The 18,110-nt window shown below is 43.5% G+C and overlaps 1 protein-coding gene across 2 annotated transcripts in view; it reads left to right on the top strand.

The window, feature by feature from the left end:
• CHST11 (carbohydrate sulfotransferase 11) overlaps nucleotides 1–17,734 on the top strand; it is a 156,098-nt gene extending 138,364 nt beyond the window's left edge. For both annotated transcript variants that reach the window (XM_033058608.1, XM_033058607.2), the window contains exon 3: nucleotides 14,147–17,734. In XM_033058608.1, the coding sequence (XP_032914499.1) occupies nucleotides 14,147–14,995 (849 nt within the window). In that variant the 3' untranslated portion in view covers nucleotides 14,996–17,734. The remainder of the gene's footprint in view (nucleotides 1–14,146) is intronic.
• Nucleotides 17,735–18,110: the final 376 nt, after the last annotated feature.

The raw sequence follows: 18,110 nt of genomic DNA, 5'->3' as shown, positions 1-18,110 counted from the left end.
GTCTCTGGTTTAATCCTGTCTGTAACAGAAAGACCTAGAAACCTGAGGGAGGACAAATATTTAGACATATATCTTGTTCTAAATTTTCCCAGAGCAGTACCAGGAACCAGGGCTGAAAAATAGACGCAATTTCCCCTCTTAAGAAAAAGGCAAAATGACAGAAAATTGAAAGTGCTGATAGCATTAGGTTGCCATGTCTTGAACCTGTCTGTTGCACTTGTGCAGAGGAGAGGTGTTGGAACAGGACAAGGTTCAGCTTGTGAAGATTGTAAAAGAATGCAGCAACACTGAACTGGTTCTTTGTGGCTGCCTTCTCACATCTGGAAAGCAGGGATGATGCTTTAAATTTTGCAGATTGAAAAAAATACCAGATAATCACTGAGTGTTATTTTTATCCCAGGCCTTGATCTGCAATAGTGGCTCCAGATGCAGCTTCAGGAGAAGTTACCCATCCAGCCAGCACCTGCAGATCCCTCGATCCCTCTGCAGTTTATCTGAGCTTTATTTGGGAATAAGCAAGTATTCCCATTGAATATACATCTGTTGCCTTCAGACCCTAAAGAGCCTGGTCATAGTTGAAATATCCCCATGTTTGAGTGGACTCAGGTCTGCTCCACTACCTCAGCACAGGGAGCTGAGAGATCTCACAGTATTTCTAACAAGCTGCACTTTGAGGCTGCAGTTGTGCCCTGGAGATTTACTGATCTCAGTTGATCCACAGAAACTAAGTGGGGACTGGAGGATGGGAGGGGCCCAATCCTGTCTGCAATGGGTGAAGATGAAAAAAAAATATTGTTACTCTGATGTACAGGCTTTTCATAGCTTAGCTGGCTGTTGAGCAGTTCAGGTTTTCTCAGTTAATCCTGGCAAGTGTTTTCTTCTCCTGGAAACAGTCTGAGTGAACCAGCAGTTTGTCTCTGCTCAGGTGGTCCTCTTCTCTCCAGAGCTGCAGACTAGAGGACATGAATCTTGCAAAGCAAAACAGGAGCAGATGTTCTGCCTCAGGTCTAAAGTGGCTGCCTTAGTGTATGGTAGCTGCTTTATCTCAGTCTCCTAAGAATACATGTGTTTTAGAGCAGCCTTCTACTCATCCTGTTTAACATCCGTGTCTTCCTTTGAATCTTTGCATCTCCCCCACTCTTCTCCCAGCCCTCCCAAGGGTTTGAAAGTTAAACTGAGCTCCAGTGGTGTTGAGGGCAGCGTGCAAAAAGGGTTGTTAAAGGAAGAGCAGTCAAGCAGAGAGGGAAGAGCAGTGAGAGGCACAGCTGGAGAAGAAGCTCAGGTAGAAGGAAGAGTTAAGGCTAACCTTAAAATAACTGGGATTACCTTAGACTGTCTATCACATTAACCAGGGGCTGAGTGACCACAGTGGTGTTAATAAGGTGAGTTAAAGGGCCATAACCACTTCTGAAGGGCACTGGAAAGAAGGACTAAAGTTGTGGGCTTGGACTTGTGGGTGCATAAAGAGAGGTGATGGAGAGCTGGAGTAAGAGAGTGCCTGGGAAAGCAGAATAAATTTAATGAAATTACACTTTGTTCCTGGAAGCAGTGAATCCCATGTACTGCTTTTTCCTGTGCACAATGTTTTTTTTTAAACAAACAAAGCCAGAGATAAATTTGGTCATGAAGCAGGAAGTGAATATCTCTAAAAACAGTAGAAGTTGGGAAGAGGCTTTGTGAGACTTCCCTGCTCGTGCTAGCTGGGATACACATCGATGGAAGATACCCATGGGATGGATTGCAGGAATGGACATAGAGTTGCAAACATCAGATCTAAAGTGTTGAAGTATGGTACTTACAAATGGGCCCTGGTACAGTGACCTGCTCCAGCTAGGATCAACCATCAGAAGGGATTTAGAAACAACAGGATAAGCAGACTTTCATGAAATCAGTTTTATATTTGAGGTGCAGAACTAAGGTGGTTGAAAGCAGTTTGGATGTCATTGTTAATCCCTAGGTCAGCTGTGCTGGTATAGCTCATAAAAGACAGGATACGTTAAAAGAGCAAAATCCACTGTTAATTATCAGTGTGTTTGTGGAGGCATTTGAGTCAGGGAAGCACCCTCGTGAGCTGAAGGGCACAGAGCACTTGGCAGCTCTCCCTGCCTTGAGAAGACAGGTCCTGCACCAGGCAACACTGCAGGTTGGAGGAGAAACCTTGAGCTCTTCATTCATGGATCCAGTGGGTGGAAGCTCCTGCAGAGAGTCCAAAATGATAGCTCTCTTAGCAAGAAAATGTAATTTAGGTGTAATACTTCAGTCAGGAATATCAGCTTTTCCTGCATTATGTGAACTTGTCACTTTTCCCTGCTCCTAAGTCCATGTCACCTGGCAGCTCTGGAGAAGGACAATCTCTATTCAATAAGCCGAACATCATCTACTGCTGGTGTTTCTCGGGAGCCATCAGACATCTCTGCTGTCATGACTGAAATCATCAGGGAGGTGGCAGCACTTCCAGGTACCTACTCAGTGGGCGCCATGGGTGCTTCTCACACCTCCCTGCTGAGAAAAATCAGCAAGAAGTGTGTTTTTGCCCTCCACTTTGCCACTGAATTTTTTCAGCCCTACCTACTTACACATCAGAATGCATTTCAGTGCTTCAGTACAGCCTGGGAGCACCCATTAGCCCTGGTCAGTGACCCACAGAAATGCATGTGCCATCTGGGTGCTTGCTGCTTGGCTGTGGGTAGGGATGCATATACACGCATCCATAGGATTGTATAGAGGGAGATGCATGCATTCCTGCCCAGCTTCTTGGCTTTATTTTTCCACCAAAGAGAAAATAAGCAGCTTAGGAAAGCAGAAGTCCTGGGAACCATAAGAGACTGGTAAGGGTGGGCAAGCAGAAGTCAGGGTAGCTAGGCTGCTGCTGGCCAAGCAGTCAGTTGCCCCGTGAGCACATTCCCAGGGCTGCAGTAGCAGCCAGCAGCACAGTGAGTGTGAAGAGCCAGGCTCAGCTGTACCTGCGGCAGGAGCAGCTCCCGGCCAAGCACACGCTGTGCCCCGCCAGGAGATGGAACAGGGACGTTGTGTGCGGGACAGAGCCGCGCTGTTCCCCACGGCGGCAGCAGCAGGCACGTTTCCATGGAGCACACGGGCGCTTGGCCACGGAGCACACGCTCCTGGCTCCCCTCACCCCACAGCTGAATGCCCCCACTCACTGCTGCCTCTCACACCTGGCTCCTCTCCGCCTTGCTCGCTGCTCAGGGACAGGGCAGCCCTTCCCCATCCTTCCTGCCCTCCACCTCGCCTGCTGCTCCAGGCACGTTAGCTCAGGGCAGCAGGGACCTGCTCCAGCGGGCTTTGCATGCCGAGCAAGAGCTGGCTGAAAAATTAGTCCTGGAGCTCTGTTCTCTTCTGATCTTCGCTGGCATGCTCTAGCTGCAGGTGGGATAAGGCGGATGACAAGGGTACAAGAGCAAGGAAGAGAGAGCCAGCCCTTTCAGAGATAGAGAGGGAACTGATGAGAGGCTGGCATGCCTTCAGCATCTGTGAAAGGAGCAGAGAGCAGGGAGACAGCGCTTGGCTGCAGCCAGAGAAGGATCCCAGAAGCCTGAGCTCAGAGGGGCCTTTTCTGCTCATTTTCTTTGGGAAGTTTAAAAAAGAATGAGCATTTAAAAAGGGGGAAAAGAAGATGATGTGCAATTTCTTTCAGGCTGTAGTTGAAGTTACAGTTTGAAAAAAATAGCTGCCATTTAAAGAAATACTAAGAATTTGTTCTTCTATTGTAAAGCAACATTTAGTATGCAGTCCCTAAATAGATCTGTTATTAGATGAGACAGAGAACCCTTAGAAATCACAGTAAACACAGCTGCAGAGGTGAGGAAAATGAATAAAGCAAATATTAGCTCATGCTAATATTTGTACCTTCCAGTTGTCTTGAATGGCTGACAAAAGGGACTTTTAACATGGTCCTCATGCTCTGACGTACAAAGAATTAATATAGCAAGTCAGATACTTAAAAGTGCAACCAAGTCACCTTAGGCTTGTCAGGATTTAAAGAAGATCACCCAGGTGTATTTTCTGTTCTTTTATTTCTGTGCTGAGCATGTAGAGGAGCCCAGCAGGACTGGAAGTTTCCAGCAGAGCCTGGTGGTTGGATCCAGAGAATGTTGGATGTTGCCTGTGTGGAGCTGGCACGGTGGGTGGAGTGTGTTGGCATTTGGGAAGAGGTGTCAGTGGCCAAAAGGGAAATCAGACACAGGTGTTCAGTGCTCCCCAAAGAAGCCTTTGGTAGAATCACCTGTGGTTGGCTATGGCAGTGGGTTTGTTTTGGTGCACAAAGACTTAAACAGCTGGGAGTTTTAACAAAAACAGAAAATATTGATCAAGCAAATTATTTCCTCTCTTGTGTCATGGTTCATCTTCTGACTTTGGTCTTGATCCCTCTTTGGGCCCAATCCCGACAGAATTATAGTTGGGCTAAAGGACTGCTGCTGGCTTCTTTGGGACTGAGCATCCCTCGGGGTTGGATTCACTGATGTTTATCTCAATAAAGAATAAATCAGACCTAGGAAGCTATTGATGAAAGAGGCTTTTCGTGTTAACCAGGAATCTTATTTCTGTGCTACATTCTGCAGCAGGAAAGTTTCCTGGGAAGCCTGTTGTAATTAAGATTATAAATAAATGCTAGCATTTTAGTATAAGAGGCCTTTTGTCTTTTCAAGCAGGAGGTCATCTAATTTTTTTTGTACAGCAGCAGAAAGGTGAAAAGTTTCCAGTTAACTGTAATTAAGGCCATGGAGAAAGAGCAACTCTGCTAAGTCACCTTCTGTGAGCATTAGTGAGCAGCACAGTCAAACGTGCCAGAATAAGTTATCTTAGAACAGCAAGGTTTAGTCTGAGCAAAATACAGCCTTACCAAGGGGAAGGAAAATAAATTTAATGTTAATTTGTGATAGTTTACTCGAGGAGAAGAAAATCATTACCCAAAGGGTTTAGGTGTTTTGCCAGTCTGTGCCAGGATGAATTCATCCAGATCATTGCAAGAAAAGAGAGCTATATTGAGATAGGAGATGAAATCTGTTCTTGTTTCTGACACTGACCTGCAGGGAGGGTGAGATTAGCTCTCTCATCCCTGTCTCCTCTGGACCTTGGCACCATCCAGATAGACAGAAGCAAGGCTCACAGGGCAGAGCTTACAGCAGGGTTATACATGGCAGGCATCAGCACTCCTGCTTCCAGCCTCTTGCCTTAAAAATAACAGCACAGCATTTCTTGGTGGGGGCCTGAACCTGCATCCCTGGCACACAGGAGCAGGGTTCACCTGACCTGCTCAGAGATATTGGAAGGGACATCCCACAGTGTCCCATTCCAGCCAAATGCCTGCTTGCGTTGGGGAACAACAAAACAACAAGCTAAACACATATTTGCAGGGTTCTCCTCTCCTCTAGAGCCTTGCTAAAGCCCATGAATTATATGTAAAGAAACCAGCTATGCAGCAACTCTCCCGTGTTTCTCCTATTTGGGTTTCAAAAGCTCTGGAGCAATATTGGTGTGCTGCACACTGAGTTAAAAATTGGAAACATATTACCCTGATTTAGCATGGGACCGAGTAAATTGTATTCCCTTAAAATAGCAGATATCCTGCTGAGAAAAAAAATAAGTATTTCTACTCGACTGTGTGACACCTAAGCTGCAGCCCAGAGGCACAGGAGGAGGATTTGTGTTACTGAGAAATCCATAAATATTGGCTACCAGGTCAGAGCTGCTGGGGGAGCAGGGCACATGTGTCCCTGGCAGCTCCAGGCGTTCAGACCTCCTGCATCTCCTCCCCACGCCCTGTGCAGGGTTTCACACGGTTCCTGTCTGAGCTCCTCTGGTCTCTCAGCCCACCCCAGAGTTGGATGGTGTTGCCTTTTCCTCAGGGAGACTTCATTCACAGCACTGACTGCCCCTGCCTGTGTGGCTCCGCAATGTTTGCCCAAAGCCTTGCTCCTGGAGTGTGTGCAATACTGAGGTTTATGACAGTGAGCTTAGCTCACATCCCACATTTGCAAAGCTTGAAGGGCCTACAAGACAACACTTACCTGGGTGGTGGGATAATTTGAGTCCCTCTCCATTCTTGGGCAGATGGATATTTCCAATGCTGGACATTCCTCATTCTGTTTCAGGACGCACATATCTTACCTTTCTGTTGGGATTTATCCTGTATCTCAGTCTCTCTTGTTTAGCTGTATTACTACTTGTCCTAACCAGCCTGAGTCCAAATTATTCCTTTCCTCCTTGTGGAATTTCTTACGTATTTTTGTGTTTATGTATCAACTCTGTCCTGTTTCCCCACTTCACCCAGTTTATCTCACCCCTGCAACCACAACTCCTTGCAATGGAGAAACAAATGTCATTTTTTCCATTGTCTCCTAGACACCAGCTATGCTAAAATGTTGTTTCTTATTCTGTTTTTGAAGGGCTACTCCCAGCTCCACCCTAGCTGACTCCATGTATCCCCAGCCCAGTGCTCCTGCTGGTGCATCATTTACTGATATCCATGGCATGCCTTTTCCTAACCAATTCTCAAGCCTTTCCTTGAACATCATAACTACAGCTCCCACAGTAAGGATGTAATAGAAGAGTGCAGCAACTACAGTCACTCACTTGGCTTTGAGCTTTCCAATCCATATGCTTGTCCCTGAGTTTGGGTTGTCCCAGTTAAGGTTTCATCTATGCCCCGACTGTAACTTGGCCAGTTGTGAGATAAAAAGTGGAAGCCTCTTTGACCCTGGTGACTTGGAGACATTTCTGCAAGCCTGGCCCTTTCCCAAGCACCTGTGGGCAGTAGTGTATCCTTGGGAAAGGAGGGTTGGAAGGACAGTGGTTGTGTCCCTGTGTGTTACAGATTCCACACCCAGGTCTGGAGAGCATGAGCTCAGCCCGAGCCACCAGACGTCTGTCCGTGTGCGTGTGTTGGAGGGGAAAGGACAGAGTGTTTTCATTTTAGAATTAAATTTGTATGATAGCCAGAGCTTTCAGCTTTTTCATGCACGCAGTGATTTATCACTGCACTTAGAGAATGAGCCAGGAGCAAACAGATTCGTCACACGCCGTCCTTCTGTGCCCGAGCAACTGTGGTGGCTGTGCACAGAGGTCAGGTCCCACCACAGAGCCTCTGCCATGGGAAGGCAGCACAGCTTCATCATCCTCACCCCACCATGGCTGCTGAGACTCCAGCCTGGGGTTTCATTCATTTCTTCTTCCATGGGGGGGGGAGAAAGGATTGACCTTCTCCCCCTTCTTTTCGTTGGCTGCTGGAAAGACAGTGCAAAGTGCTCTTTGGACACACAACATGAAGCTCCAAACTCATCTTCTATAAATTAAATCCCAATAAACCCACCAACATGAAGATTGCTTGCTTTAAGTACTCCCAGCAAAAGACTTTTCCAGCACTCCTTGGAGATTTCTTGCTTCTTGCATGTGTTGCACTTAAACTCAGTCACTTCAGTTTTGCCTGCCCTGTGTTTCGCCAGAGCTACAAAACAGAAACATGCATAGCAGCACATCCTTCACCCTCAATATGGCCAGGCCATAGATCTTTCTTGCCTGATCTTCCTGGGGACTTCCAACTTTTCCCTCTCCTTCTTCAGAGGAGACACTTTACAGGATGTGTGCATTTATTTTATTAGTCCCCAACCCTATGTATGGTATGAGTCCTGATACCAAATTGTTCCTATTAGGGAGAATGGGAATGGACAGGCTTCCCAAAATATTTGGGATTATACAGGAGAAGGTGGCATTGGAAAGGAAGCTGGCTCTTTTCTTCCTGGGTCTCTATCTTGTGTGACAGAGTTTTAGCCTGATTAAAAAACTGGTTTTCATATGGTGTGCCATTTGGTGTCAGTCTCTGATTTTTCAAGATTTTGCATCATTTAGCCTCCCTGTGGTAGTTTATTTTCTCTCCAAGATGAAAAGGCCAATACTTAATGACTTAGTTGTGAAGTTTTCCCAGGAAAGTATCAGCATCTGTGGCTGCATGTTTGTCTGTTGCCACGTTTTGATTGGTTCAGTGTTGTTTTTCTCCTAGCACCCAAGTAGTACTTGTCTAGTACATGGACAAAGAAGAGTGAATGCCAAAGTTGATGTGGGTTTGGGGTTTAATCAAATCATTGCAGTCCCCAGAGTAATGCTGAATTATCTCACCCTTCTCTGCTGTACCCTGCTCTGAGTGCACACAGACACACGTGGACAAGTTGGGGATGTGCATAGGAAGGAGAGAATGTATGAAGCAATTCGGGATTTTTGGCGATACAGTGTTAGCAGCTACTGTGTATGACTGTTTTACTTTCAAGAGCTTTGATCCTTCTTTTCATAGCCCTGGTGCATTCTTTGCAATGGGAACTGAAAATTGTGTGGTTATCTTGGTTTGCTATACAAAGAATTGGGAAAAAAGCATATTCAGCCTAATCTTCTCCATAGGGCAGTAGGTTCAATGCATGAAATGGAGAAAAGAAGACAGCTTTGTAATATTTCAAGAGTTTCTTTCAAAGGATATAATTTGCTTCTAAAATGTTCTCACTTGGTAAAAACGCTCCTAAGTTAATATTAGTTTTGTCTTCTATTATCCCACCAATCTGTAGAGACATTTTCATAGCAAATTCATATTCCAGTTTGTTGGTCCACAAGTTTTCAGGGAAGATATTAAGCATTTCCATCTGCAGGACACAATGTACTTTCTCTGAATGAATGTTAATTTTTGGTGTGCTCCTCATTTAAGTGCTCAAAGTTTTTGAAAAAGTAAAGTCAAAAATAGTATGCTATGAAATGTGAAGTAAATCAAAGTATGAAAAGTTGCAAAGCTATTACTTTAAAAAAATGTTGCAGTTCAGGTCAGTTTAAAATCCCTTTATTGAAAATGCATTTGTTCTTTTAGATACGGTTTTGATTTACACAGCTACAATTGTCTGACTGTCATCAGAAATCTGCACAGAGTAATAATTATTTGTGATGACTTGAGAAATGCTTCGACTGTCGAGTGTGAAAAATTGCTGGTTCCCCATTATTGTCTAATGCTGAACATTTTTAAGAATACAGTCTAGAACTTGGTGTAAAGCACATATCTACACTAAGTAGGGTAGTCATGGATGCAAAATGTAAAAGCCAAATCTTAAAATAATCTGAACTATGTTTGTAACTTCAAGGCTTTCCATCAAGGTTGCAAGAATCTTATTCACACCTTTCACGTGAAAACAGGATTGGAAACATGCTTGCATGTAAAGTCATGCTCAAAAATCCCCCACCCTTTTAGCATCTGGGAAAACAAAAGTAATAGTGGAAAACATTTTTATATTGAATAACAAACACCTCCTGGAACTCAGGTGGTGTAATTGATGGGCTGGAGGAAGGAGATTTCAGACAACGGACTCTTCCAATGTCACACAACCAGGACCATTAGTGCCACCTATAGTTAGTCTGTCTGACAGTTTTACTTTAAGACCTTTCTTTCTGTGGATTCTGAGGCTGCTACACACACCCCTTCTGAATAAATATTATTAAGAAGAATTTAGTGGAGATGAGCTCTGGTTTTAACAGTGCTGGATAGACCCAACTGGGTGTCAGCTGGGTTTTAAGTGATGGACCACAGATGAGGGGAATTCTGCAGCAACAGTTCCAGCATAGGACACAAACCAAACCTCCAGACATGAAGGTAACTGAAGAATTAAAGGCAGATGCAAAGCCTTCATTAAGGCAAAACTGAAGAGAAAAACCAATTTAGCAAGGAATAGGCCTGCAAAAACCATTCACAATATTTATGCTTTTTATTCCATGCTAAACTAATTTGGATAATTTTGCCCTTCAGTCTGCTATGATCAAATGTCATGTTAGCAGTTCCAGCATAGACTGGTTCTGAGTCTGGTTACAGTAATACAGAACTAGCTGCAGGCAATGCAATAGAAATAAACAAAACCCTGCCTGGTAAATGTGGAGGGTACTGCTTTCCACCATAATTTTTACAGTGAGACAGAATTTAATTAATGGGCTTTTTGAGTGACGCTTCCATATTTCCTTCTATTAAAATACTGCTTTCAGTGCAGGTACCTGTGAATTAAATTGATCTCTTCACCTGGTTTTCAGTACACTACTATATTCAGAAAAAAAAATTTAAAATCCCTGTGTTTAAATCTGTATTTGCTGCTTGGCCATCAAGCTTGGAAAGGTCTTCAAAGATTACTTTATCCTGCTGTGCCTAAGCAACCAGAAGGAAATACCTCCCATCTCATTACTCTGGTTTACCTTGAGTAACCTTTGCCTGTAAAGAGTTGATGACTGCCAGTTGGTCAGCATATGCATTTCTGGTCAATATATGCTCCAGTGCTGTCCACAAAAAGCCCTCCTGCCCCCCCTGCACACACACCCCCACCTTCCACTGAACAGAAGACATCCACATGAGCAGAGTGTGCTGGACTTTCCTCCCTTGTTGTTAATTTGGGACTGATGGAGATGAGAAGCTTCTGGGATCAGTGTGTCCCCAGACTACTTTTTTCTTTCTTCTTTTAATGCCACTGAGCTTAGAATTCTCCCGCTGCTCATGTCACTTCACTGTTCAACTTGGTTGCTGCATCAGAAAAGGAAGGAAAGCTTTGATCTTGACATGCCCTTCTTCTTTGTCCCCCTTTACATTCTGCAGGAAAACAAAAACATGATTAAGTGCATCTCTGATGTCAGTCCTTTCAGGGAAGAACATCTGCTTTTATCAGATGTCTTCCCAAAACCTTTAATGCCCTGATGAAGTCCAAGTTGAACTGTCAGACCTGAGCACTGACTTTATCACCACCCCCACACTGCTGTCAGGGTAATCTGCACACAGGCATAAAAGTGTCCTCTCCCAAAGTGGAGTTAGGCCATTACTTATTGTGGTTTCTAGAACTGAGGGGTCAGCAGGGACCTCTGGTAATGAGCACAGGCACAGCCATCAGTGTCCAGGCAGCAGCTGCATGCTCACAACTCTGCTGTAGCCACATCTGTTACAGCTTTGGAGGAGGACAGTCCATGACCCTAATTGTTTGTCTTGTCCTTCCCCATCCATGGATTTAAAGTTCCTTGGATCTTCTCTCTGGCTGCTTAAATTTGTGGGGTATATTTTCCTCGTTAGTTGTGAGCACATTTGCACTTTTTCCCTCACTGAGTAGATGTCTAGTTCAAACAAATTTATTTCCAGTCTCATTTAAACTTATTGTTTCCCTAGTTCCCCTCACCAGCTTCAGGAGTGCATTTGTTATGTGGCTTAAAAGCCTTGCCTGCAACTTTAAATGAAAAGGAATGCTATTACCAACAGCTAACTCACTGTTAATGTATAGTTTCGAAATACTAAATTGAAAATGCTCTTATCATTACCTTCCATGGTGCTGTAGACTCTAGGGGCCACACAGCATGTCCTCTGTGCAAAGGAGAGTTTGGTGGTTCTTTCAGGATTCCATCAAAGGCTCTCAGGTGCCTTACCTGACTTTTCACTAGAGCAGGGTCAATGTGGCTTTGCTATCAGCCACTCCTTCAGCAAAAGGGCTGTTCCCATCAAAGCTCCAGGAGAAGCAGCAGGGAGGGCTCTGTGTCTCTGGGGGAGCAGGTAGGTCAGCTCTTCCAGGGTGCATCAGGTGTGCTGGTCAGCTGCAGAAGAAGTGGGCTTTGATACACTTGGCATTGTCTTGGCGTTGTTCTTAGGCAGTCACCAGAATGACCTTTTTTTTGTGTGTGTATTTGTGTGTGTTTTAGTAAACTGAAGTCAGTCAGTAGCATAGAATAAAAAGGAAATCAAGCTTTCTAATGCCTAGGTGGCCCTTCATCCGTCAGCCACACCAAAGGGTGTTGTCACTGATGAGAACTAGACCATCTTCTTTTACTGTTGCATTGCTATTCCGTTTGCTGTGTGCCCCCAGGCAGGCCAGAGCACATGCACAGCTCACCTGGGGGTGTTGATGTATACTTAGTAAATGTAGCTTTTATGCCATTTCTTCATATTTTTTTTCCATGTTAAAAAGAGAGAGAGGAAAGTACCACTTGAAAGTGCACAAGCGTAATCTTCTAAATTAATTTAATGTAGTACAAGCTCATTGGTAATTGCAAATACTAAGGCTGCATTTCCCCCCTTACTCTAAATGTCTGAAAATCTCATTAATGTTAATGTATGGGGAAGAAGTGCTTAGCCTATTGATGGAGGAATGAAATCAGGAGCAAAGCACAGCTCTGCAAAGATTCATCTGCAGATTAGGGTCTGAAGCAACCATTAGATTATCAAATCTGACCTTCTATCTAATACAGACCCAAGAATCTCATCACTTAATTCTGTATTTATCCTAAGAACCAACCAGAAAATCAGATACAGTGCATTAACATATTATAGTGTAGCATTTCTTTGGTTTTTTTTACTCTAAAACCTGGGGCAAACAGCACTCCTGTGCTATATGATTTTTGATGAAAATCTGCAGGAGGAGAGATTTCAGCTTTTTATCTGCAAAGAAGAATTTGTACGTCTGTGTGTTTGTATAGGGTGTTGTTTAGTTCTTTGAAAATTATTGACTTGTAACTAACCAGTATAGAGCTGGTTGAGATCCATTACTTCTGTTTTGTTCTGAGGACATCATAAAAAATAATTTTCTTGAAAAATCTGTGTGGTCCCTGACAACTGCTTTCTAACATCTAATTTGGAAACTCCCTGCCAGTCAGTTTTCATAGGAAGCACGAAGCACATTTCAAATCTGGCTTCTCATCTCTTGACTATAACATAAAACTGCCCTTGAAGTGCACCTGGGAGGTATCCAGGAGAATACCACACACACACAAAAGATAAACCAAGCTGTCTAAAAGTGCTCCACTGGGCTACTGCACATTTTAACTGCTAACCAGTATTTTACTGAACAAAGGGTCAAAAGAGATGAGAAAAGTATCAGGGAATTCAGAGGAGAAGTGGTGGGTGGCACTGTGCAAAATACAGAAATCCCAGGCTTCGTACATATTCACTCTCTTGAAGAAAAAGCCCTCCTTCCCAGAGTTGAGCTGCACCAGCCCCTTGGTATTGCTCATCCCATGGAAACATTTCTGTGCAACCCACCACAGCCCAGACAGAGGGAGAGTCTCTATTGCTCACGTACTGCAAAAGCTTTTGCTGCCCCTTGCATGGGTGAAACTTGGGCACTTAACGCTTGTCTGCAACAATGCAATTTCTATTTCCTTTCTCTCCAAAGCTCAGAAATCCTGACTGGATTGGTTCCGTTTTGGAGTTTAATTTGGGTTTTGACTCTAAAGTCAATTTGGATCCTGTTCTTTGAGTTTTGATGGGTTTTAAAAACATGAACCATGTCTTAAGTACTGCTATTGAAAGCAGAGATTTGACTGTGACTGCAGGACCTGAAGGTTCAGTATGTGCTCCCAAGCTGGTGCAAAACCATTTGCCAAGGACAATGAGTTTTGCCTGTCATGTACTTGTTTTGTCTGGCATACTGGCAGGGAGGAAGACCCCTATAACCAAAGGAACACACATAGCAGGTGTGCAGAGTCTACATTGGCTCAAATACTTCTTTTCAGTGTTCTGGGATTCATGTTAATTCAACAAGAAGGTACAAGAGAAATACTTTTGAAAGGCTCAACATGCAAGAAGAATCTCAGACCTCCTTGCCTATTGAATAGGAAGGTCAATACTTGCCTTAATTCTTGTCTTTGAGGCTAAATTAATTATTGAGCTCTTTGAAATTCACAGGTAAATGGTGTTAAATAAATGTAAATAATATTACTAAAATCTTCCCACTGTTGCTTTGATGCAGTTTGTTCTCAATAAGTAATAAGATATTTGCAGCAGTGGGGATAGGGCTGCACAGCAAAACCCCATGCCACGCACAAACACCTCTGAATAATCAAACACAGCCTTGCACTGGCATGGTCATCATATCTGAATGGATTTTCCTCTTTGAGAATAGCATGAATATCCATGGGCTACATTTATTTTGGCCATAACTGTAGAAGTGATATATTCAAGGTCATAGCCAAGATTTTTTTGGAGACAAAACCAGTTCATCTTCTATAACAGTATCAGTTGTACTCAGTCACATAATGAATTATTCCACACAGGGAAAGATCTGCTTTTCTATGAATTTGTATAATAAGCAAAAAAGGCATTGAGCGTTTCCCAGCCCTTGACCTACTGGTGCCTATGTTTCCTTTGCAGTTGTCCAACACAGCAATTCTTCATCAGATCAGACGGGACCAAGTGACAGACACGTGCCGAGCAAACAGCGTGTCCAGCAGGAAGCGCCGCGTGCTGACACCCAACGATCTCAAGCACCTGGTCGTGGATGAAGATCATGAAATGATCTATTGCTATGTTCCCAAAGTGGCCTGCACAAACTGGAAGAGAGTCATGATGGTTTTGACGGGAAGAGGCAAGTACAGCGATCCGATGGAAATCCCGGCCAACGAAGCCCACGTGTCTTCAAACCTGAAGACCCTCAACCAGTACAGCATCCCAGAGATCAACCACCGCTTGAAAAACTACATGAAGTTCCTCTTTGTTCGCGAGCCTTTTGAAAGACTGGTGTCAGCCTACAGGAACAAGTTCACCCAGAAGTACAACACTTCCTTCCACAAGCGATACGGCACCAAAATCGTGAGGCGCCAGAGGAAAAATGCAACCCAGGAAGCTCTGCGGAAAGGTGATGACGTGAAATTCGAAGAGTTCGTGGCATATCTCATTGACCCGCACACCCAAAGAGAAGAGCCCTTCAACGAGCACTGGCAGACTGTGTACTCCCTCTGCCACCCTTGCCACATCCACTACGACCTCATAGGAAAGTACGAAACGCTCGAAGAGGATTCGAATTACGTTCTCCAGCTGGCAGGAGTAGGCAACTACCTGAAATTCCCCACCTATGCAAAGTCTACGAGAACTACTGACGAAATGACCACAGAGTTCTTCCAGAACATCAGCTCCTTGCACCAAACGCAGCTGTATGAAGTCTACAAACTTGATTTTTTAATGTTCAATTACTCAGTGCCAAGCTACCTGAAATTGGAATGAGGGATGGGTTGGGGGGAAAGAGGGGAGAGAAAGCCTGTTTTATTTAAGATTTTTATTTGTCATAATAAATATGGAGAATGGGTTATTTTGTAAATTAATATTTTGTTTTTTTGAATGATGCTGCGAGCAGCACGGTCAAAATTATTTAAATCAACTGTAAGAAAGGACAGCTCTCTTTGCAGGGTAACGGGATTGTGACGATCTAGCTGTAGAAATGAATAATACTGCTACACTGTTTAAACAAATGTTAATTGTGTTCTGGTGAATTTCATTGATCTTGCATTCCTCCAGTTCTAATTAATGTTATTTATACTTGTTTAAAACACTGTCTCTTGGTAGGTTTCACTTCAGCAGCAGAGATAAGATAACATGTGGACAGAAGGAGTCTGGTTTTGTGCTTTCCTTTCCTGTTCTGGGTAATAATATTCTTCCATTAGCCATTGATGCAGGTAAATATGGGAATGGTTCTGGAAAGAGGAAGAGTGGTGAAAATAAGTTCTTCAGAAAGTGATGTTGCACTCAATAGCAGTACAAAAATCTATCTTCCTAGGCCTGAAAAGGAAAAGTAACTCAGATTTGGGTAGATTCATGGTATGTAAAACCCGTGAATGAAAAAAATGTGAATATATTCCTTAGGAAGAGAAACCATGAACCTTTTATAAGTCTTAATGAGTTTATGGAGACTATGACCACTCCCATTGTATGTCTAATTTGAAGCCTCCTAGCCCAAATGAATTGGGGATGATTCATCAGAAAAGAATCCAAATTTGGAAAGTGACTGTGAGATTTTTTTGAATGCCCAAAGCAATTGGCATTGACTTAATTCATATCCAGGATGGAGCTGTGGAGACCTCATCCTCTTCAAGTCATGTCTCCCTAATTGATCCTAAGATGGGCAACCAGAACTGTCTGGAGAGCCACTGATCATGATATATTGCTATAAACAATCTAAGCATATAATTTGAAAATTGAAAAAGTAATTTTCATGTTGATTCTCTAAGCATGCAAGGCAATAAAAAATATCGCATCTTCTACATGCTGGTTTCATGGCTTTTTCCTAGGGAGAAGAAGCAGCCTTCTATTTTAGTTGATGCTTAAATGCCATTGAGAGGAATTTTTCTAACTTTCAGTGAGTTAGAAATTCATCTAAATCATCTCTAGTCTAAGACCATGACCTTTTTTCTTAAGGGGAATGTCTCAGTAACAGTTGTTTTGTGTTTAACAGCGTTTTGTAATGGCAGATTGTTTTGGGTAAGCAAATAGTAATCTATACACAGCAGATAAACAATGAAAAATGGGATTTCACTGTGGATCTGTTAGCCAGCTAGTGCGAGCAGAAGTTCAGGCTTCTCCAGATGTTTGCTTCAGTTGGATGCAGGTGAGAGAATGCGCTGTAGCCACCTCAGCGCCCATAGGCAGCTGATGGGCAAAAAAGGAGGCAGAGGCTAAACTGAGGCACTTGTGAAAATATAAAATCTGTTTTCAAGTTGATAGATGGTTAAAAATGGGGGATTAACTTGCCCACATGTCAATCTCATGATCAAAACAAAGCCTTTTAAAAATGACTGATGTTTCAAATACACTCAGCTAAAAGCAGAGCTGTTTCAACAGTATCAGAGCCAGATCCTGAAAAATGTCAAATTGTACAGAGCCAGTAATATCCACTGAATTATATTAGTTTCCAGGACACAGATGTGATTAAAGAAGAAAAATAGTTTGCGTTTTATTTGGTAAAAATAAGTTGCTGAATAAATCTCATTGATAAACAAATTAACATAACAAACAGCAACTGAAGTCCTTTTGCAATTGGATTTGGTCTTAGGCAGGATTTGGGTCATTATTTTTTCTATCATACCATACAAATAAATCTCTTATCCATTCTGGAACAGCCTCAGTTTTCATAACCCAGGCCCTGTTTATAACCTGGGGCACTGGGCCAGTGGTTGACAAGGGGTTGGCTGGCTGTGTCTGACCCCTCTGAATTCCTGATCCATTGCTGATTGCTGGTTGTTGCTCTACTTTAAAGCAGTTTAGTCTCATGTAGAGTATGTGGAGCGGTTGCAAGTGCCTCTTATGGTGTGCTCAGGCTCTCATGTTCTTAGTTTCATGGTTGTGTGTTTGTTAAAAAAACTACTGTCTGAGGCAGGTTCCCCTTCCCCCTGCCCCCCCAACAAGCTATTTGTGTGCTAGTTTGGTTTTGCACCCCACAGTGCTCATATTTTGGTCCACTCTTCTCAGTTAGCTGTTAATCCATCTAACAGAATATGATGTGATTCTTTTAGTTTAAGACAAAAGTTGCTTCAGAAAGTAAATATTTAAAGAACAGAGTGTGCTTCCCCCTTTCTTTTTGTACTTTTCTCTGGCATCATCACCACATTTTTATGCATTCTGAGATATTCTCTGTGTTTTCACAGCTTTGGAGACACAAAACCTCTATATGGTAGCTGTGATAGACAAGCTTTTGGTGAAAAACGCGTTCAGGAGCTCTGAGGGATGACTATTGCTCCAGCCAGGATTTTTAGCATAGCTTTGGGTTGGACTACCCAAATCTGGCTGCCCACAGAGGGTAGCTCAGCAGGTGGATGCTCAGAACTGAGAAGGCTTTTATGTGGACATCAGTGGATGCTTGAAGTCACTTGCTTTTGAAAAACCTTGATCCCAAACTACTACAACCTGGCTATTTAGTGCATTATATCTATTTTGAGGTGCTGTGAATGGGCTGTAGATCTGTGTTTAAAATGAACAGCTGACATGCTGGATATGGCCCTGTCCTCTGCAGTGAGCAGCAAGCCCTCACCAGCTCAGAGCAGGATAACAAATGTTAAGAAATATCCATTTATTTTGGTCTATTGGGTGTGCTGTTTTGACAGAGCTAAAAAATCTCTCTTTCCACTGCAGCCACACAGGACATTCAGGGTTTTTCATCCTCATCCACCACCTGCAGTAGGGGGCAGCCAGGGAACCAGGTTGGTTTTACCCTCTAACTCCTCACTGGGTTTCCCAGCTGGAGAAGAGGGGCTGCTCTGCTCCTGAGTTCTGCCTCTCTCCTGGTTCCATTTCTGCTGTGGCCACAGCTGATCCTGGGAGGCAAATAGGCAGCATGGAGCCACAGCAA

This window comes from Catharus ustulatus, chromosome 4 (genome assembly GCF_009819885.2).
Source record: "Catharus ustulatus isolate bCatUst1 chromosome 4, bCatUst1.pri.v2, whole genome shotgun sequence".
NCBI classification, from domain to species: domain Eukaryota; kingdom Metazoa; phylum Chordata; class Aves; order Passeriformes; family Turdidae; genus Catharus; species Catharus ustulatus.
This window is presented reverse-complemented; position numbering and strand designations above follow the sequence as displayed.